Raw genomic sequence first — 23,191 nt, forward strand, 5'->3', positions numbered from 1 at the left:
ATGGATTTAATAGGAACATAACAGTACTTCAGTGATGGCACATGCATCATACAAGAGCAATGGAGAGATCTTCCTTGACTATGATCACAAATATAGAACCCTGCCTAACCATCAAAGTGAGAGGCATTAATTTCAGTAAATACTCTTCTCATATTTAATCATTTATACAAATGTATGGCTAATTTTGTGATGCTTTTTAATAGCATGATAATCGCGCATCAGCTCCAGCTGGCATGACAGGAAGGTTTTAATTTGTATTTTTAATGAGCATACAGGATTTTAAAAAACCACCATTCCCTTTTAACTTTGCAATAAATCTCTTTCAGGTGTACAATGCTATAACCTTATATTATGCAAAATATCAGATTTGCCTGATTAAGAAAAAGCAATAGAGTTTAAACTGTTGCCAGTGCATGGGCAGTTTTCTCTGGCTTTCGGGTGATTTTCAGTTTCTACGTCTGTAACCCTCAAACTACTGACAATGCGGTGTCCTCTAAATTTACTAACCAACTGTAATTGAGGTTGGGATCACAATTCATAGCTACAAGGCCATATAAAAACGACTGCTGGAGTGTACCAATTCTTTCCAGTCTGAACATAAGGATTGCTTTTTAATGAAATGAAGCCAGTATAACTGCAAGGGCGATGGTTTAAGTGGTCTGTGAATTTCACTGTACGAGATTTAAGAGTATTCTACCAGGTACTTTATTTCCCTCATTATTTTTGAAATACTTCAAGACGCTTGAAGATATTCTGGTAAAATGTGTTATTAATGCAATGGAATATAACTGCCGCTACAGCTCAGATTGGCTTTTTGCCATAAAGGATGTCATGGCGAATTTAAACTGGGTACATCCATTCATAATTTTCCTAATTAAAAGTTGAACACAAAATGTCATATAGTTGAATAGTACCCTGTGAATAATTAAAACAAGCGCCATATATGACATCTTTCCCATCATGAGTTTTAGTAAAAATCTTAGGCCATTATGCATTTTTGCCAAGCAAGCTAATGATTTCCATATTTGTTTTCATTTATTTAGAAAGGAATGAAAGTTTAGGCTACAATTGTTGCAGAAGAGGTCAGTCGCAGAAGAGCCAGTTAAAATTTGAAATCAGGAAAAAAAAGCAATAAGAATTAATTAGCATGGAAAGTGAACATGATTAAGATGAAGCTGATAAAATTAAATCTTTCATTTTGTAGTCTGGTTGTGGACCCTTCTTTCTGTTTTAGACTTCATATATTCACTCTTTGTACAGTCTGGCATGGGAAGATGATTGATACCCTTTTCCATTAATTTTGTCAAAATGACAGGGCACTTAGGTAAGAACAGCCAGATGCCTTGGTACACAATAAGTGGTACCTGACTTGGCAGTAGTACTTGTGAAAATAATTTATTTAGTCAATTTATATTCTGCCCACCTCAATATGCACTGAGTGTTTGGAGAGGGGTGGCACACAAATCTAATAAATAATGATGATGATGATGATGATAATAATAATAAAAAATAAAATAAAATAAAATAAATAAAATAAAAAATAAAATAAAATAAAATAAATAAATAAAATAAAATTAAATAAAATAAAAAAAATAAAAAAAATAAAAAAATAAAATAAAATTAATAGATAAAATAAATAAATAAAATAAATAAATAAAATAAATAAAATAAATAAAATAAATAAAATAAATAAAATAAATAAAATAAATAAAATAAATAAAATAAATAAAATAAATAAAATAAATAAAATAAATAAAATAAATAAAATAATAAAATAAAATAAAATAAAATAAAATAAAATAAATAAAATAAAAAATAAAATAAATAAAATAAATAAAATAAATAAAATAAATAAAATAAATAAAATAAATAAAATAAATAAAATAAATAAAATAAATAAAATAAATAAAATAAATAAAATAAATAAAATAAATAAAATAAATAAAATAAATAAAATAAAATAAAATAAAATAATAAAATAAAATAAAATAAAATAAAATAAAATAATAAAATAAAATAAAATAAAATAAAATAAATAAAATAAAATAAAATAAAATAAAATAAATAAAATAAAATAAAATAAATAATAAAATAAAATAAAATAAAATAAAATAAAATAAAATAAAATAAAATAAAATAAATAAATAAATAAAAATAAAATAAAATAAATAAAATAAAATAAAATAATAAAATAAAATAAAATAAAATGAAATAATAAAATAAAATAATAAAATAAAATAAAATAAAATAAAATAAATAAAAATAAAAATAAAAATAAAAATAAAAATAAAAATAAAAATAAAAATAAAAATAAAAATAATATCCAGAGTGACACTGGATGGCTTACAATATAATGCAACAAAAATAGAAATATAAAGAATTATAAATATAGAAACACAAAATTACAGGATGTCTGTGATTTGGGTATGCTGATAGACCAGAGATTAAGCATGAGCCACAGTGTGCTATAGATGTGCCTTTCTGTTAAGTATAAACATGGACAATTTTGACCCTTATACTATACATCTTAATTTATTTATGATGAAATGTCTACATTTTAACAAATGCTTATCCTTCTGGTTCAGAACTGTCATTTGAAGTCCCTTGGTTATTTGGCCATACACTTATCCTTTTGTAAGAAGATTCATTATAACTGGTTAGGAGAAAAAAAGACCAACTTGGCATTTTGGCACCCTAAATTGACACAATCAGGAATATCCATTCTGACTGTAAACATATGAAGGTGAGGTACAGTCTGCCTCCTTTGGGTCAAATCACCTTCTAGAGAGAGAGAATTTTAATGGTCCAACTGTATCTGTTACTCAGTCATTGTTATGGATAAAGACATGCTACCTTTTTTTCCCATTGAGGGTTAGGAAGAGGAAAAGCTGTACTATTTCTTCCTTTTGAGTTTTAAATGTTCTGTACTAACAGCTGTGATTTTTATTTAACTCAAGGATAAAGTCCAGCTTAAAAAAAAAAGAAACATGTTTTCCAAGAGTCAAAGGTACAGGAGTTAAAATATACCATGTTCCTAAATGGCCTGGCTCATCTCCTTGTATAACAGTGTGAAGTAGATTCCCTAAGGAAGATTCAGAGAGTTCCAGTGGAGATGCAAGCTGTTTCCATAGCTTTCCAGCAAGTGTCTTGGCTATTTAAGGGGGCACATATATTCTAAAATTGCTGTCTTACTGTTGATTAGGAATAGAAGGTAATTGAAACCAAAAACTATCTTCCCTCTTCTTAAGCAATTCTTTGTTTCTCTACCATTTCCACAATGATTCTTGTGGTGGAAATTCTACAACACGTCAGGCATGGAATGTTTTTATTTATTTATTTGTTTGTTTGTTTGTTTGTTCGTTCGTTCATACGTTCATACGTTCATTCATTCATTCATTCATTCATTCATTCATTCATTCATTCATTTTGTCCAATAGACAATAATACACAATGAAGGTACTAGAGGACACCTTCGAGGAAATAGAATTAGAGAAAGAATAGAAGAGAGAATATAGGATAAAATAAATCAATGAGAGAATAGAAGAAAGATATAGGGATAGAAGAGAAGATATATGGGATATAGGAGAGACAATAGGACAGGAGTCGGAAGTGCACTTATGCACGTCCCTTACTGACCTCTTAGGAATCTGGAGAGGTCAACCGTGAACAGTCTAAAGGTAAAATGTTGGGGGTTAGGGGATTCAATTCAATTCAATTTTTTTCTACTGGTTCTGCATTCCTTACCATACCTGTAGGAGCCCATCACTGGCTACCTGTATACTTAAGGGTGAAGTCTAATTTTCTGGGTTTGTTTATTTATTTATTTTTAGGTTGGGGGCCTGGCCTCTGAAAATGTGAGATGGGCTGATTCAGTAAGAGATTTCAAACTGCAAGAAAATGCATTGTGTGGTGATGTCTTGTTGATTACTGCCTTTGTCTCCTACTTGGGTTATTTCAGCAAGAAATATAGACAAGACCTGATGGACCATGCATGGAAACCATACTTAAACCAACTAAAAGTGAGCAGAAGGCAAATGTTATATTTTCACATGCCTCTCTTTGAATGTGCCCTAGCTGCTGTTGGCCAGGACGGTGTTGGAAAATACTTCTTTAGTTGCCAAAACTGGTTTTGAATTAATATTTAGGGAGACTTTCCTTTTTACATAGGTTGTTTTCTGTGGGAATGAAAGGTATTTCCTCATCTTATTTTCTCTCTCTTTCTGGCTTCTATCCTTCATATTGTGACTTGATGCCAAAAGTAATATGTTGTTGCTCTTCGGGGGAAGACATGATGAACTGAAGACAGCTCTGCTAAAAGAGGAGCTGACAACAATAGCAGAATGAAATGCTGGCTAGTATACTGGCTCCTTGCAGTTTCCCTCTAGGGTAAGGAGAGGAATTGAGATAGCCCACAAGTGCTTCATACAGTTGTTCCTCATCAGGTGACTGGCAGGTTTAGGAAGGATCTAAAACTTACAATTAAAACAGAAATATTGAAAATTAACATTAATACAGAATATTTTAATATGGGACAGATTTGGACTCATATGTTAATTTTCATAGTGTCAGATCATCTGCCTTTATAGAGGGACTTTGTTTAAAATATGTTATGAAAGAGGGCCCAGTTTTACATGACAATATTGCGACTGATCTGAAAGTACTTTTATAAATAATAGGGTATAAGGATAATATGAAGAAAGAACCTACACTGGACATGTGAAAGAAACTGATTGATCTTTTAATAATAAATGGAATAAAGAAATAACAAATCAAAAGAGTGGACTTGATAATTTTTCTATCTTGGATTTACAAAATAGGCTTGTTTAAACTTTGTAAAAGTTATGAGAAGGGACAAATAAAAATAGAAAAAACAACGACTTTCTTTTGATGGGGAAAAAAGCACAAAATAATTAAAAATAAAAGGAAGCAGTGGTGGGATTCAACCCATTTAACAACCCATTTAACAACTGGTTTGCTGAAAATGTGAGTTTGTGTGCAGGCATGTGCACATTGCTTCTGTACATGCATGCACAGCTTCTGTGCATATGAGCATGCATGACTTCTGTGTATGCACGTGTGCATGGCTTCCGCCATGCAGTAAGGGTTGACTGAGCAGGCTTTCAGGGCCTGCTCTCCTCTATCTCTGCTTTCTGAGGCAGTGGCTGCTTCTCTCTGCTGCTGCTCTTGCTGGGAGAGAGAGTGTCTCTTATGCAATTTAGCAGCTGTGAGACGCCACTTTCCTCTAAGTCCTATCTGGAAAGCGCTGCGGCACACAGAAATAGCATTCAATATGGCTGCTAATTCTCTGTGCTGTGCAAGAAAGGAATATAGAGTTGGTTTATTTGGTCAAGGTTAAAATTGATATACTGTTATCTCTGGTAATCCTGCCCAGAGTTATCCTGTGGTAATATGGGTGGCTAATATTTTTTTATAAACAAACAAACAAGCATACAAGCAAGCAGGCAAGCAAACAACAAGCAAGCAAGCAAGCAAGCAAGCAAGCAAGCAAGCAAGCAAGCAAGCAAGCAAGCAAACAAACAAACAAACAAACAAACCTTAATAGACTTTTGCTAGTCAGGAATGAAATGATGAGGTTTTAAGGATTTGTTTATAGATAACAGATAGGTTATATGAAGAAGAGATCATTTGTTGTATTTTAAGAGAAGTTAACTTACTAAAATTGTATATACTTGGTGATGAAGGGGGAAAACATATCTATTTCCTTTCTTTTTCTTTACTATATTATTTTTTCTTTACTATATTCTTTTTCTTTTCTATTTTTTTCCTTTCCTGCCTCTTCTATTTTTTATTCTTTAATATATGTTTTAGTATGTATTAGTTTTTACCTTTGCAATTGTAATTTTTACTATTTTAATATTTTATTATTGCAATGCGAAATCACATCTTGATTGAAAAGATATGAAAGGTCATTAATGACTCTAGTCCCTAATCTTATAGCAGTGCTTGATTGGCTTCAGTGTGGGCTGGCATGTAGGACTTGCATCTTCTCAGAACTGTGAATATTGCCTTGCAGCAGAACAGCAGATGTGTGAATGTGTTAATTACATTCTTCTAAAGAACAATTTGTAATCATAATCAGATCTTTCTTTACCAAGTTGTCAGATTTGTCTGCTCCAGGCTTCATTCTTTGAGATTTCTGTGTCATTGACTGGTAACTGTGTACATAAAGGTACACAGGTTGTTGGTTGCCTCCAGCCCACTGACTTTTGATATATGCTATCTGCAAAAAGTTAGTATAGCTATATAGTACATACTAACTTTCAGCTCATCTACTATATATTTTAATTAAAATTGAAAAGTACAATATACCATGGGTGTAAGAGAAAAATAATCTAATTACTTCCTTTTGTAAGCTACCGTAATTCTTTTTTAATATCCAAGGGCAAACTGTCAATCCCTTTCATGAAGCCATTGCTGCTAAATTTCTCCTATTGTTCAAGGGGAATTCTGTGCTTCTTCGAACCAATGAAAGCATACATTCCCTCAGCCCCAAATCAGATCTGATGATGAATCTGAATAAATAACCTACATCTCATGAAAACTTGCGGTTTAATAAAATTCTTTAGCTGGAAAAGGTGCTACCAAATTTCTTGACTTTTGGTTACCATAAAGTAACAGGTTTCCCCTCCTACGATGTCAGATCTCAAAGCTGGTTGATGGCATTTTAAAATATATTATTGGTGCCAAAAGCTGGAAAAAAGGTCTGAGGTGCAATTAGAACCTTATGTACAAGGACAGGTAATATAAATCTGACAGTACATAAATTGTATATTTGATCCTATTGCTGCAATTAACTTATTAAGAGTAAGGAATATTGTCATCTGTGTTGTTGGAATGACAATATGATGGACCTATTTTAGTCCAGCTATTTCAGATTCTTTACCATTTTCAAAAGAAGAAGCATGAGTATTTCTTGAAGGAAGAAGTCATGGCAAGGAAGCTTCTGCCTTATTCTGTTTCCTTGGAATAATAAGGAAAAAATAAAAACTATTGTTCTTAGATAAAAGTCATTAAAGCGAATATTGTTCTTGAACTTGAACATTGTTCTTGCTCTTGAAAATTTGGTTTCTTGGATTACCGTTTTCATTATAACCAGGACACATGTCGTTTTTTGTGCATAGTTGATGTTGTGGTTGGCTCTGGCCCAGCTCCTGCCCCAAGGAATGTGGAGATGGATGTGGGGGAAACATCCACATGCCACAGGCCTGTTTTGCTCCCGATAGAATCTCCCGATGAAGGCTCCTCTGACGAAGCGTGAGTAGCAGGGAAGAGGGGAGTTTGGCAGACAGCCCAGGAAGAGATCAATCATCCTTATCATCCCTGGATTCTGAACAAGAACTTATGACGGATCCACACATGCGTAGAGTGATGCATAGGAGAGAACAACTGAAGGATTATTACAGGAGATAAGTGAGGCCACCTGTGGTTGGGTGGGGCTGCTGTAATTAGTGCTACAGATAAAAAGAGCAGCGTGCTGGTTTAGCCTTGTGGAAGTTTATCTGATTCATAGTTTCATCAAGATCATGGTTTAGCTGTTTCCCTGTTCAAGACTGTATGTGGACTTTCTGGACTTTGGAATTGGACTCAATTTCCCAGTTACTAGGTGAGAAATTGGATTGCATTTAACCTGTGCCTTGTATGTACCAGAAAATCCCTTTGACATTTAAAAAGGGAGTTTTTTCTGCTTTTCTGTTGATAAGGACTTTTGGTTTTCCTTCTATTGTGTGGTGTGTGTCTTTTTGGACTAATTACCCTGTAATTATGGGCGGTTGGGACACGCCGGCAGAACAGTTGAAATGCAGAGTTATTGTCTCTTGACTAAAGGTGATCATGTTTTGATTGAGGAGGAGAGGAAGGGAAAGGATGGTTGAATGAAATGATAATAGAAGTTCAGATGGCAGACACAGATAGTAATGATTTAGATTGAAGCCAAAGCAAGGTATTTTTAGTGATTTTTACTATGCTTTGTTTATGGTGATGTGACTATTTGATGTATGGAGGAGGAAAATAAAAATTAAAAACCTTTAAAAATAAGATCATGTTTTGATTGTCCCAGGTTGCAATTCCTGTCACGCCCTCCTTGGACCCCCTGAAGATGCTCACTGATGATGCTGACATAGCAGCTTGGCAAAATGAAGGCCTACCAGCTGACCGCATGTCTGCTGAAAATGCTACCATTCTCACCAACTGTGAACGCTGGCCACTCATGGTTGACCCCCAGCTGCAGGGCATCAAGTGGATAAAAGCCAAGTATGGAGAAGACCTCAGAGTGACTCGGATTGGCCAGAAGGGGTGAGCAGGCATGATTAAACAAAACGGCAAGAAAATAATGGGTGTGTTCAATAGTAGCCTCATGTCTGGGTATCACATTTGATGTATGTAGTTCAGATTTGGGGGGACAAAAAAGCTCTCCAATTTGACGCTATATCATACTTTGGGGCATTAACCTGTTTTGTTTATTATCAAAATGACAGAAATTTCTGATTAAATGGGGAGAAACTTTGTAGAACTTGTCATGGTTGCTATAGAAACCCGAAACTGAATGAAGAATGAGAAGAAGGTACCAACACGCTGTACGTCAGAGTGAAGTTTTAAGTGCCAGTGATTTAATCTCTGTTCTATTCTTTCTGTAATTCAGATAAAGGAATAGAGATCCAGTCCTCTGAGAGACAAGGGTCTTCCAGGCTGTGCTTTTGTGAGTTCTCAAAAGGAAGTTTATTAGCGTGAGGGCGGAAGAAATGCATTAGTTCCCTGCTTAGAAGATCACCTAACAAATTATCTTTGAGAAGATTTAAAAGGAATTCAAAGAGAGCAAACTCATAGGGGTGGCTGATTTTATCTCCTGTTTTGTTCTGTCCTGTTGAAGAGGCCTGCCTATCCACAGTCATTGGTGAACTTTTAAAAACATAACATTAGAATTCTTTCTTCAGCTTCCTTGTTTAATTTAAACAGTTATTCTTCTGTTATTTATAACTATATGCCTAGGCCATCAGATTTCAGGGAAACTCAATTTGGTGTTTGGAGGGAGAGAATACACTAGTAAGATAAAGCTATTTTATGTAACCTAGCATTCTCCAAAGTACTGAAACTATTATCCTCAGAATTCCCAGCCATCATGGAATTCCAGAACATCTGGAATTCCTCTGGGGACCATGTTATGGAAGCCTGGATTTCTGTGTTCTTTAAAAAAATGCATGGAAAAAGACTAAGGCACCTCTCTCTATAAAAAAAAGCTTTTGGCTTCAGTTAATTTCTAAGTCTCTAGAATTTGGCAAAACCCATTTTTTTAAGGAAATACTGTTCTAACTGGTGAATCACATTGCTTAAGTAAGAATATAACAATAATTATCTTGAGCAGATCATTGTTCTCTCTCTTTTGCAATCACTATCTCTTCCCTGTCTACACCTTTAGCAATAACTTCATCCTTCGCTTTACTCTGGGAGTTTCTCAGGATTTTCCTTAACATGTATCATCCCGATGTTCCTAGGTATCTGGACATTGTGGAACAAGCTCTTGCTGCTGGGGAAGTTGTTCTGATTGAGAATTTGGAAGAATCCGTCGATCCTGTGTTAAGTCCATTGCTGGGTCAAGAGACAATAAAAAAAGGAAGGTGAGATGAATGACAAAGTTCTGTGACCATTATCCTCTGAAAGATGTTCATGACATCTGCTATTCCCCCACCCCAAAGACCTATGATACGGTGGTTAGGGTTCAAAAACTTTTCTTAAGCCCTCAAAATCGATGTAAAACTACTGTTCACAACCAGTCTAATGGACAGATTTAATATTTATCGATTCTATTTATATCCTACCTTTTGCAGGAGAGGCGGAGTAACGACATGGACACAAGAGCTGGATTTAAAACTGGGTCATTTTTATTAATTAAATTTGCACAATTTATTTAAATAAATTAGCATAATTAGCATAATTAACATATAACCCTAACAAGGACTCGCGGGGTCAAACAATTGCTTCCGGGGCGGAAAATGACGTCAGAAAAACTTCCGGGGCAACTTATGGGCGTAGCTCCATGCTAATCCAGGTGAGGGACCACTCCCTCACCTGAGACCTTGCCATGCACTTGCATGTGGGAGGTCCTGCCGGCTAACCCCTACAAGGGGAATTAAATGGGCGGGACCCAAAGACGGGTTCCCCCCAATTGCTCAGGTCGCTCACGCCACAAGCCTTTGGAGTTTGGGTAGTTTGGGCTAACAGACTGTGGTTGTCCCAAACTCTCCCAGTGAGCTCCTGTAGTCCAGTACCAGTGTGGGACACTGATGTATTTGATTTAACTTAATTGGCATCGATTATAGGAGCTGCTGCATAGTACATTTTGTTCCTTTCCTAAAGGACAAGGAATGCATTGCAATGGTAAATGTGTCCTGCAAATAAGTTGGACTTCAAAAGCTAGCAGGGCCTTTGGTGATTGTGGGAGTCAGTCTATTATATCTGGAGGGTATTTTTTATCATGGAAAGCTGATTTAGAATAATCAATTCTCACTGCACTGTAAAATTATGCACACCTCTGGAATCTAATGAATTATCTTATAATGCCATATTGATGCAGCAGGCATGAGTAATCATGCTTGATCTTCTCTCAGGTTCATTAAAATTGGAGATAAGGAATGTGAGTACAACCCCAGCTTCCGACTAATTCTTCATACAAAACTAGCCAATCCTCATTACCAACCAGAAATGCAAGCACAGTGCACACTCATCAACTTTACTGTGACTCGGGATGGGCTAGAAGATCAGCTTCTGGCAGCGGTTGTAAGCATGGAGAGGCCTGACCTAGAAGAATTAAAGGTAACCAACAGAATCCAAGATGGACTGAATTAATTTCCTTTTGATCTTTTTAGCATTATCCATCTGTATCTATTTATCAGAGATAAGAAAAGAAAACATTCTTAAAGTAGTATTTCTGCCAGTTTGGCCTTCCCAACAGTCACGAAGCTAGAAGGATATAATAGAACAGAACAGAACAGAATTCTTCATTGGCCAAGTGTGATTGGATACACAAGGAATTTGTCTTGGCGCATATGCTCTCAGTGTATATAAAAGGAAAGATAAGTTCATCAAGAATCATAAGGTAGAACACTTAATAATAGTCCAGGTACAAATAAGCAATCAAATCATATTAGAAACCTATCAATATAAATTATAAGGATACAAGCAATAAAGTTACAGTCACATGGTCATTAGTGGGAGGAGATGGATGATAGAAACAATGAGAAGACTAATAGTAATAGTAATGCAGTCTTAGTGAATAGTTTGATAGTGGTGTGGAATTTATTTGTTTAGCAGAGTGATGGAGTTTGGGAAAAAACTATTCTTGTGTCTAGTTGTCTGGTGTGCAGTGCTCTGTAGAAGAATTTAGGAACAACATGTTAAAAAGATTTTGTATCCAGTTATAAAAATGTTTAACATACATCTGGCCATTTAATCTACATCTAGTACCAGTACTTGACAATTAACATTAAATAGATTATTAGTATAGCTTTATCCAAAGCGGGAAATTCCTTCATATATTATTTGGTCGATAGCTTTCAAAATTCCTATCACTGGAACTAATTTTATTTTGAAAACCAGATAATTTTTTTTTGATGATGGCAACATGACTCCTTCAATTAGGTACCGTTGGTAGCAGCATCATTAATTCTGCTTTGTGGAGTGTTTCTATGATCCAAAGGAGATACACAAAATTATATAGTTCAGGCATTTTATAACTTTTCTTGCTAGTGATTTTTTTTTACCCCTTGACTAAATAAATATACATATGTTGAATCAATGAACAGCTAATACCATTGCCCTGGTTGTAATAATGCTGAGAGATGCAGTAGAATGGGGATAAAATGTCCTAAACATAAAATGTCCTAAAGTGGTTACTTCAATTAATTCTCAAGCTGGGCATGAAACATTACAAACTAGAACCGTCCTTTAAATACTTTAGCAAATTGAGACATGTTTACCAAGAATGTTTGGTTCCACTGAAACTCCTCCTCCTTTTTCTTCTAGCAGAACAATATGTTGCTATTGACAGATAAGAAGCTCTTGCAATAAATTTGTGTGTGGCTCGTCATAATATAGCTGCTAAACAGCAGACTAGAGCAACTTGCTGCCACAGACAATAACCCCTAGAGAAGAACTCAAGGTGGAATAAAGATTTTCCATTCAATGTAGCAAATCATTTCTCTTTTCCTCTCTCCATTCTCTGGCGTCTCAGGGAATATTTTGTCAGCTAAAAAATAACTAATCATAAGGTCCATTTTGTATTGCAAAACCAGGAAAAGCCAAAATCTCCCTTAACAATTTGCATATTTGAAAAAGTAGAAACCTTCTACAAGCTGGTAAAATTAGCCTTAAAAATCCAAAAGTAACTTGTTGAGTGAGAGCAACTATACAAATGGATCAAAGAAAGGACATTGGGTAAACAAATAGGGAAATTCTGTAATTAATGCTTACAGTGTTTGGAGTTCAGATTAAACTCTATGACATATGGAAACAGTAATGGAGAAATCAGGAGGAATCACTATACATTTGTGAAATGAAGAAGAACACAGTAGAGGTAGTACCTAGAGTTATGACCACAAATGAGCCCAATATTTATGTTGCTATGTAAAACATTTGTTAAGTGCATTATTATTATTTATTATTTATTAGATTTGTATTCCACCCCTCTCCGTAGACTCGGGTCTCGTCACAGCAATAATAAAAATAAATGTACAACAAATCTAATATATAAAAACATCTAAAAACCCCTTATTTAAAAAGCAAGACATAAACACAAACATACCATGCATAAAACATATAGGCCCGGGGGAGATGTCTCAATTGCCCCATGCCTGATGGCAGAGGTAGGTTTTAAGGAGTTTACAAAAGAGAAGGAGGGTGGGGGCAATCCTAATCTCCAGGGGGAGCTGGTTCCAGAGGGTCGGGGCCGCCACAGAGAAGGCTCTTCCCCTGGGTCCCGCCAGATGACATTGTTTAGTCGACGGGACCCAGAGAAGGTCAATTCTGTGGGACCTAACTGGTCACTGGGATTTGTGCGGCAGAAGGCGGTCCCGGAGATATTCTGGTCCGATGCCATGAAGGGCTTTATAGGTCATAACCAACACTTTGAATTGTGACCGGAAACTGATCGGCAACCAATGCAGACTGCGAAGTGTTGGTGTAACATGGGCATACCTAGGGAAGCCCATGATTGCTCTCGCAGCTGCATTCTGCACGAGCTGAAGTTTCCGAACACTTTTCAAAGGTAGCCCCATGTAGAGAGCGTTACAGTAGTCGAACCTCGAAGTGATGAGGGCATGAGTGACTGTGAGCAGTGAGTCCCGGTCCAGGTAGGGCCACAACCGGTGTACCAGGTGAACCTGGGGAAACGCCCCCCTCGCCACAGCTGAAAGATGGTTCTCTAATGTAAGCTGCGGATTGAGGAGGACGCCCAAGTTGCGGACCCTCTCTGAGGGGGTCAATAATTCCCCCCCCAGGGTAATGGACGAACAGATGGAATTGTCCTTGGGAGGCAAAACCCACAGCCACTCCGTCTTATCAGGGTTGAGTTTGAGTCTGTTGACACCCATCCAGACCCCAACAGCCTCCAGGCACCAGCAAATCACTTCCACTGCTTTGTTGACTGGACATGGGGTGGAGATGTACAACTGGGTATCATCAGCATATTGATGATACTTTAACCTATGCCCTTGGATGATCTCGCCCAGCGGTTTCATGTAGATATTAAATAGCAGGGGGGAGAGGACTGACCCTGAGGCACCCCACAAGGGAGAAGCCTAGAGGTTGACCTCTGACCCCCTGACTAACACCGACTGCGACCGACCAGAGAGGTAGGAGGAGAACCACTGAAGAACAGTGCCTCCCACTCCCAACCCCTCCAGCCGGCGCAGAAGGATACCATGGTCGATGGTATTGAAAGCTGCTGAGAGGTCAAGAAGCACCAGGACAGAGGATAAACCCCTGTCCTGGGTCCACCAGAGATCATCCATCAACGCAAGCAAAGCAGTTTCTGTGCTGTAGCCGGCCCTGATTCCTGACTGTTGAGGGCCTAGATAATCGGCTTCTTCCAAGGACCGCTAGAGCTGGAGCACCATTATCTTCTCAACAACCTTCCCCATAAAGGGAAGTTTGGAGACTGAACGATAGTTGTTAAGAATGGCTGGGTCGAGGGAAGGCTTCTTGAGGAGGGGGGGCACAAGTGCCTCCTTATAGGGAGCCGAGAAGGACCCCCTCCCAAAAGAAGCATTGACAATCTCCTGGACCCAGCTCCGTGTCACCTCCCTGCTGGCCGAAACCAGCCATGAGGGACACAGATCCAGTAAACAGGTGGTGGAATTTACAGCTCCAATGGCCTTGTCCACTTCATCACCAGATAAAACTCTTCCCAAACAGATGGACAAGTACGGGCCCCAGTCATCTTGACTGACTCATTGTCAGTTACTCTGTTATCCAATCGGAGTCGAGGTTCGCTTGGATCTGAGCGACTTTATCAGCGAAAAATGTGTTAAAATCCTCGGCACTACTCTGCAAGGGCTCCCTAACTCCCCCCTGGTTAAGAAGGGAGCGGGTCACCCTAAACAGAGCGGCTGAGTGAGATTCCGCTGATGCAATCAAGGTGGCATGATATGCGCATCTTGCCGCCTTGAGCGCCACTTTGTAAGTCTTAATATGAGCTCTTACAAGTGTTCGATCGGATTCAGACTTACTCTTCCTCCATCACTTCTCTAGAATTATTGCATTTATTAAGTTAGATAAAAGAGTTGTTAAGTGAATCTGGACTCCCCCTTGACTTTGCTTGTCAGACGGTCTCAAACATTGACCACATGATTCTGGGACATTGCTATTGTCATAAATATAAGTCAGCGGCCAAGCGGCTAAATTTGGTCATGTGACCATGGGGATGTTGCAACAGTCATAACTGAAAAAACAGTTGTAACTCACTTCTTTCAGTGCCATTGTAACTTTGAACATTCTCTAAAGGAACAGTTGTAAGTCCTCTTCATGTATTAAATAATTAAAAGGATAAAAAGAGTAAAACGTTGGGCATTGAAAGGTAAAATATTAAAATTGACAATGAAGTGGATAAAAAGAACCAATGTATAGATGGGATGAAAGTATAATTAGCGGTGGGTTGCTCCTGGTTTGGTCCAGTTCTTTGAACTGGTAACGCCTGTGGCAGGAAGCTTCGCCCACCCACCTAGGATGCTTGTGTGCTTGAACAGACGCGTCGTGCCTGTGAGCGAGTATGCACACGGTAGTGATGGGTTTTAGAACTCACTACTGAATGCAATGGTACCCTAATCTACCAGCCAAATCTACCAACCAAATCAGATGTCCAGATTTTCAGATCCTTTCGGATGGCCAAATTGAGGGAGGGCAGATCTCTTATAAACTGTAGTTCAACTCACATAATGCAGGAGGACACATTCCGTCACACCTCTGTGTAAAACCCATATCTTGCTTAGAAGCACAGAAGGAAGCCCTTGGTTTGAGAAATGGGGAGGAGTTTAAAAATGAATCAGGCTTCCTAATATATAGCACTGAAAAACAAATTTTCCTGCTGGATCGTTTGCCCACCACCTGCTGGTTTCTCCTAGGGATTGAAGGTGCAGGGAAGAGAGTTCACATTAATGAATATGGAGTTTGGGAAGAAATGGGTCATTAATGGGAATGTGAGAATCTGCCTGTACAGTTGGAAAACATAAAAACTAAGGATTTAGGCCTCCTAATTTTAGCAGCACAACAGGACTTTAGGTTATTCTAATTGCTGCCAATTTTTATTTCAGAGAATTGGTATTGCTACGGAGAAAGTTGGAAAAGGCTGAGTTCTCCATATTGCTCTTTTGTATATTAAAAAAACACAGAAAGTAACATTCTGAAGTTACATATTAAATTTCTTATCCCGTATATCTATTCCCAACCTGGCTATGTAAAGAAAACCAAATTGGGCTAAGCAGTTGTGAAAAATAATTAAATCTATTGAAGAAGCAATGCTTTTCAGTTAAATTAATTACTTCTTTGAAGTAAGAAAAATAATAGCTTTGTAGTTTTGCTTTGTCTTTTTTTTCCTAAACAGATCTATGGTTAGCCTATGGCCTGAGTAAAAAAGTTATTAATTACTTCATCATAGTAGCTTTTATAAGAAAAGTTCTTTTTAATTAAAGCAACGTTTTCAAAAACTAAAGAAGGAAACATTTGTGGTTTAAACAAATCCCAGCATTCGGCAAGCCTGTTTCCACTCTTCCCGTATCCAAGACTTTTCCCTTCCCATCTGTAATGTTAGAATAACAAACCTGACCAGTAAATTAGAGTTTAGGTAAGAATGGAGAACTTGCACTTGAAGTGGAGGAGTAACAGGAGGAAGAGGGGAATTTAGAACAGATGTTCATGGAGATGTTTGTTTGTGAAGTCAGTAAATGTTTAATCCTAAACATCTCTTTCTTCTGAAGTTCTTGTTGAAAGGACATTGCAGTGAGAGGTACCTCCTCCATCTCCAAAAACACTTGTTGGGAGGTGGGGGCAGTGCAGGGAAAGAGGAGAACAAACCAAGTTATCATTTGAGTGAAATGCCATGATAGAAACAAATGGGGTTTAGATTCAGTGATTGTTGGTCTCTTCTCAAAGCAGAATGATCATTATGAGCAAACTATTGTTGATTATATTAATCACATGATCTTGCAACAGAAATTGAATTGAACTGAATACTTTATTTGGCTAAGTGTAATTAGACACACAATGAATTCAAGTCCTACACAGAAACTCTCAGGGTACAGTATGTACAATCATCATCATCCCAATAACATTTGAGTGTGTGTGTGTGTGTAATAAGAAAGACAATAAGGATAAATAATAATACTACAGACATACTACATGGGTAAATACACATTGACATTAGACCAGTTAGAATTAGAAATATTTGGGATTATGAGAGATCTATGTTCTTTCCATTTGTTTCATCTCCAGTGCTGCTCAGTCTTTGGCATTTATTTGGGACCTAGAAAACCCCTGTAGATTCTGGAAAATTTGACCATAATGTTCTAGTTTAAGTTAAAACACTATACATTTTTATCCACTTTCATCCAGCAGAATGTGTTAGTGGTGCAGTGGCCTACAGGAGGAGCTCTTGCCTCACAATCAGGAGGCTTTGAGTTTGATCCTAGGTAGCGGCAAGTATTTCTCTCTCTGGGCACATTTAGATTTTAATAGATAGAATAGAATTCTTTATTGATCAAGTGTGATTGGACACACAAGGAATTTGTCTTGGTGCACATGCTCTCAGTGTACATAAAAGAAAAGATACATTTGTCAAGAATCATGTGCTAAAAACACTTAATGATTGTCATAGGGATCAAATAAGCAATCAAGAAACAACCAATATTAATATACAAGCAACAAGCTACAGTCATACAGTCATAAGTAGGAGGAGATGAGAAGACTAATAGTAATAGTAATAGTAATAGTATTGCAGCCTAATTGAATAGTTTGACAGTGGTGAAGGAATTATTTGTGGAGCAGAATAATGGCATTTGTGGAAAAACTGTTCTTGTGTCTAGTTGTCTTGGAGTGCAGTACTCCATAGCACTTTTTCCCAACCTTGGCAACTTGAAGATATTTGGACTTTGTTGTGGTTCAGCCTGGGACCCCTCCGGGAATGGCTGATTTGCTGTCGGTGTCCGGCTCAGAGGCTGAGGACCAGGAGGGGCAGACTGATGAAGAAGCTGAATCCCAGGCTGAAGATGAAGGACAGCCAGAGTTCCACCAGGGGGAGCTCTCCCCAGCAAGCAGCCTGGATTCCCTGGGGGAAGATGCTAGTGACTTCATAGATATGCGACAGAGGAGAGCTAACGAGAGAAGAACGCAATTGGCCAGATATTTCCAGCATTAGGGGTCGCAGCTGGGTTTGGGTGTGGTGCTTGGGAAAGGATAAAAGGCGGCCCCACCCTTCCTGGCTTGTGGAGTTTTATCTTGGAGATTCGTGAGACCTGTTTGTGAACTTTGGTGGCTACAATCCTGGTTTGTGCCTTGGACTCTTGAAACCTTGGGGGGGGGTGCCAGCAAGAAGCTTTTGGAATTGACTGGACATCAGGACCCTGTTGTAAAGTATTGTAACCTGTCTGCTGTGAAGACAGGTTTTCCTTTGTGCTTATTTTTTCCTGCTATAAATTACTTTTGGATTTTACCAGAGTGTCTGGCTATTTTTCAGTGGGTGTGGAGGTCTGGGAAAACCCAGACAGAACAGACTTCAACTCCCAGAATTCCGCAGCCAGCAAATGCTGGCTGGGGAATTCTGGGAGTTGAAGTCCAAATGTCTTCAAGTTGCCAAGGTTGGGAAACGCTGCTCTACAGCATTGTTTTGAGGGTAAGAGTTGAAACAATTTATGTCCAGGATGCGAGAGTTCAGTAAATGAGTAAGTATCAGCTCTGAACTCTGCATTGGCAATAGGAAGGTCATCTGGCCAGTAAACACTCATCCCCATTCAGTTGCCCCAACTCCACATGGATGCAAGGGATTACAGGTCATTAAAATTAAAATTCAGCTGAATTTTCTCTGTTTGTGGCTTTTCTTCATAATACCTTTTTCTATAATTCTTGCCAGATCTAGCTATCAAATAGGACTGTCTCTGGAACAATCATGCCAATACAGATCTTTGATCCCTTGAATGGAAATGAAGGGTAGCTGCAATTCTTACTTTTAACTGTAGTACATTATATGCTGCATAAATATTTTCCCATACAGCATCCATTTAAATTTAGAGGGTTATGCCATATTGCATTTCATTTTCCCAAACTTGACAATTTTACAACAGCTAGTATCATGGGTGGCTGAGGAATTCTGGGAATTGAAGTCCACAATTCTTAAAGTTGCTAAGTCTGGAGATCCATGATTTAACAAAATCTTTGCCTTGATTTGCTTTGAAAATGATACAATGCACTATATATATATTCTATATCTCAACTTTTTACAGTCTGATCTCACAAAGCAGCAGAATGGTTACAAAATTACCTTGAAAACTTTAGAGGACAACTTGCTGTCCCGTCTCTCCTCTGCCTCAGGGAACTTTTTAGCAGATACTGCCTTGGTGGAGAATCTGGAAGTCACTAAACAAACAGCTGCGGAAATTGAAGATAAGGTAAAATGCTAAATTGAGTCTGGTATGTGACTGGGGAAAAAAAATCTATGTTAAGAGACACTGGCAGAATATGAATCGTTTAAATGTTGGTATTTATTGATAGCCAGCTTTGTTTAGTGGTTAAGGCATCAAACTAGAAACCAGGAATCAATGATTCCTGTTTTAGGAACAAAGTCAGCAGGGAGATCTTGGCCAGTCACTTTCTCTCAATCCTAAGCAGGGGACAATGGTAAACCACTTTGGAAAAACCTTGCCAAAATAACCCTACAGGAACTTGTTTAGGCAGTCTTTGAGAATCGGACATGATTGAGTATAAGGAAAAAACCCACATGTTAGTCACTGTTGGTAAGTATAATATATAATATTTTTTTCCTTATTGTCTCATTTTTAGTTTGTTTAGGGTTTTTTTATTAATCTTTTTTAATTTATTCCCCCCCCCTGTTTTGTTAATTGTGTAGGTGTTTGTGTTGGTACAGTTAGGTATTTTGTCAATTTTCTGGCAATTTGTAAACAAAATTTAAAAGTAAATGAATTGGTTAAATGCATCTTGTTTGTTCTGCAGCTTGGAGGCTAGAAATCACAATAAAACCACATTCTGGCAAGATTTACTAAGCATGTTTGTTTTAGTTCAGATGCCTTTAACGAGCAATTTAAGAGAAATAGTAGTACTGGATGCAAAGACCATACAACTGCAGCATTCTAACAAGATGTTTTAAAGCATTTAAGTTTAATACCAAAGGGTTTTACTTGAGTTAATTCACGGTATTACATTTACTGAATTAAATTAGGAATTGAGTGGAGGCTACACAGTATGGCAGAATCTGCTGAAGTTTCTGCGGTCTGTATTAAATTGGCTGGAATTCAGCAACTTGGCTGCTCCCTGGGTGAAAATTTGGCTTTGAAAATTATCTATTTAATACTCACCTGATGTAGATGATTTGTTTTGCAAATACTGGTGACATCTTTCACCTGTACTAGACTGAACTGCTATGGGAATGGGCATTGCCAGGTTTGCCCTTCAGCACAAATGAGAGATGTTTCTGAACTATTTGTGCAGAGCGAACTTTCAAGGTTTGGTAGCTAGGACTCAGACATCCTTCCTGAATAAGTTATGTAACACCTCAATTTTAAGATATGTAAAAATTTAATATGGGCATAGTAATGACCTTGGAAAGAGGAGGAGAATCTGATAGGGAGTTGGTGTTCTGATTCTTTTTGTCAATGTGCAGGACAGAGCATTTGTTGGTTAAAATCTGGAGTTGCCAGATATTTGACCATTCTGACACAGAGTTAAGGTCTTTTTGGAGGGTAGCAGTTTTATCGGTAGCGTGGAAGAAGTTTACTTAATCAGCGAAGAGAAGGCAGTCGCTTGTAATGTGATCGCAAAGGTCATTCATACAGAGTATAAAGAGTGTTGGTCCTAGTACACTGCCTTGGGGTATACTGCTGTTAACAGGAACGGGATTAGATAGGGCACTCCCTATTTTGACCACTTGTCTCTTTGTCAGGAACAGAATTCACCAGTCATGTAGATGTCCAGAGATACCATAGGATTTCAGTTGCAGAAATAGTTTATCATGGATCACTGAGTCAAAGGCTTTACAGAAGTCTATATAAATTGTGTCTATTGTTTTGCCCAGGTCAAGTTTTGAAGTCCATATGTTTTTCCACTGTAGTATATTTTTTTTCCTGAAACCGATTTGCTTGTTTGAAAGTAGGTTGTTAATTTCTAGGTGGAGGGTAATGGATTGGTTTATGATTGATTCTATGACTTTTCATGTGACACAGCATAGAGAGATTGGTTTGTAGTTTTCTACTAGACTGGGATCTCCCTTTTTGAAGATGGGGATGACCATGGCTAGTGACCATAGGTTTGGTAGGGAATTGGTCCTGTAGGATTTTGAAAAATTATGCTTAGTGGTTCAGCTATGGCAGTGGAGAGCTTTTTTAGGAAGCATGCACATAGTCCATCAAGTCCAATTGACAGAGAAGGTTTTAGGCCTCACAATGCTTTTTCAATGTTGTCTTCAGTAAAGTCAATTTGTGTTAAATCATTGTGAGTATTTGTGGTACGTCTAGGGAATTTTGGGCATGAGCCATTGCTGTTTACAAAGACTGAGCCAAATAATGTGTTGAAGAGATTAGCTTTGACTGTTTCATCTTATCATATTTTGTTGTTGGATCCTTTTAGTGGTGGGAGGGGTCTCAAGACATTGAGTTTGTTATTTACGAAGTTGTAGAAAGCATGGTTGGATTTTGTGCACAGAAGATTTTTCCTCTTGTTTGCTGTGATAGTTGGAGCATTCCGTCTTTATTTGGTGGCATATATCCTTGTAGCAGTTTTTGAAGTTAGCTACATAGCCTGCTTTGTTTTTTCACCAGAGGGACTTTTTAATATATTTATAGGTGAAGTGATGGTTGAATATATGTTGTGCTCTACATCCAGAAATGCTCGGATTTGAAGCAGGCAAGAGATATACTTCATGTGCTACATGTACACACATTTATCTAAAACCAAAACATCTCCATGCCAACTAAGAAAATCGATAACTACAATAGGTGTGGCTATCTTGCCTCTTCATAATTTTATTGTTACTTCCTTTCAGGTCCAGGAATCCAAGATAACAGAAACCAAGATTAATGAGGCAAGGGAGCATTACCGTCCTGCAGCAACTCGTGCTTCCCTGTTGTATTTCATCATGAATGATCTCAACACTATCAATCCCATGTACCAATTTTCTCTAAAGGTACAATAGTTTCATCTACAATAAGAGTTGGCTCTCTTTCCCCCCTTCTTTCTTTTTTCCATTCCAATTCTTCTCTAAATTTTAGTCTCTGACTAAAGAGACCCACTACCAGGAGGGGGCAGGAAATCTTGCCAGTACTTTAAACATTATTGTGTACAGCAGTGTTTTTCAACCTTTTTTCTTCAGGGGAACCCCTTGGTGTCGTCAGATTTCTGGCGAAACTCTGGTTGAAAAACACTGCATTAAGCTGTACATCCTGAAGTTGAAATATAATTCTTTTATTGGCCAAGTGTGATTGGACACACAAGGAATTTGTCTCTGGTGCATATACTCTCACATCACTGTCTTAGATAGCCATTTAAGGATATTCAGGCCTCTGAATTATGTCATCTTTAATCAGTTCTTTTTGTGCATTATAAAAATGTATGACCAAAAGGTTCCTGGCCTTTGCTTGTGCCATTCTTCATGTTTTTATAATATTCAGACTCTGAATGCAGCAGATTAAATAGTTTAAACTTTTGTAGAAATCTGCTGAATTTCACTTTATAGAAGACTAGAGAAACAAATGTTATTGCATTAAGTTCCCACCAGAGATTTAAATAGTTCTTTACAATTTGCAATAGCTCAAGTTACAGAAAGCTCCAAGAACATTCAGTGGAAAAAAAATCCTGTCCTATGAGTAATTTAACAATATTGCATGCCTAAACAAAATATTACTTTTTAATTTTTTGCTGAGACTTTCATTCCTATGAAATAACATTCTTCAAGGGTTAATATGGCAGGCATTTACCTTAAGAGCAAGATATGACTATTTAAAATTCAGTCTAAATTTCTTTCCATCCATAATTGCTCTATTGTATATTCCATTTGATGGCAACTGATGACTTTTGCATATGGTTTTTATTTTGCTCAAGGTTCCCCCCCCCCAATTCTTTGTTTTTCTGGTTTTGAATATTTCAGCTACTGCAGTAAGTACATAAGGATACTTTATATGAAAACAGCTTTTTTTTTAGTGAGCTTAGTTTTCTCTTGAGGAAATATAATTCAAGGTGATTTGCCTATTATAGATCATTTTAGGGAAACAATTATTTTGCTTGGGGAAAATAGATACTGTGTGTGCGTGTGCGTAAGTTTTCCATAATTCTTAGTTACTATAATATGATCTCCAGCCTTCAATAGGCAGAAAGAATATCTGAATGAAATTTGTTTTTCTTTTGCCAATCCTTATCTTGCTTCTGTTGCTTCTGGTCCGAAACACTCCCAAATGGGTACTATCCTGAT

At 37.3% G+C, this 23,191-nt stretch overlaps 1 protein-coding gene across 2 annotated transcripts in view; it reads left to right on the forward strand.

The window, feature by feature from the left end:
- The window catches only part of DNAH9 (dynein axonemal heavy chain 9), a 285,097-nt gene that overhangs the window by 186,644 nt on the left and 75,262 nt on the right, over positions 1–23,191 (forward strand). For both annotated transcript variants that reach the window (XM_070739679.1, XM_070739680.1), the window contains 6 exons: positions 3,831–4,019; positions 8,078–8,313; positions 9,510–9,632; positions 10,623–10,827; positions 18,999–19,163; positions 21,770–21,910. In XM_070739679.1, the coding sequence (XP_070595780.1) occupies positions 3,831–4,019; positions 8,078–8,313; positions 9,510–9,632; positions 10,623–10,827; positions 18,999–19,163; positions 21,770–21,910 (1,059 nt within the window). The remainder of the gene's footprint in view (positions 1–3,830; positions 4,020–8,077; positions 8,314–9,509; positions 9,633–10,622; positions 10,828–18,998; positions 19,164–21,769; positions 21,911–23,191) is intronic.

This window comes from Erythrolamprus reginae, chromosome 2 (genome assembly GCF_031021105.1).
Source record: "Erythrolamprus reginae isolate rEryReg1 chromosome 2, rEryReg1.hap1, whole genome shotgun sequence".
Taxonomy (NCBI): Eukaryota; Metazoa; Chordata; class Lepidosauria; order Squamata; family Dipsadidae; genus Erythrolamprus; species Erythrolamprus reginae.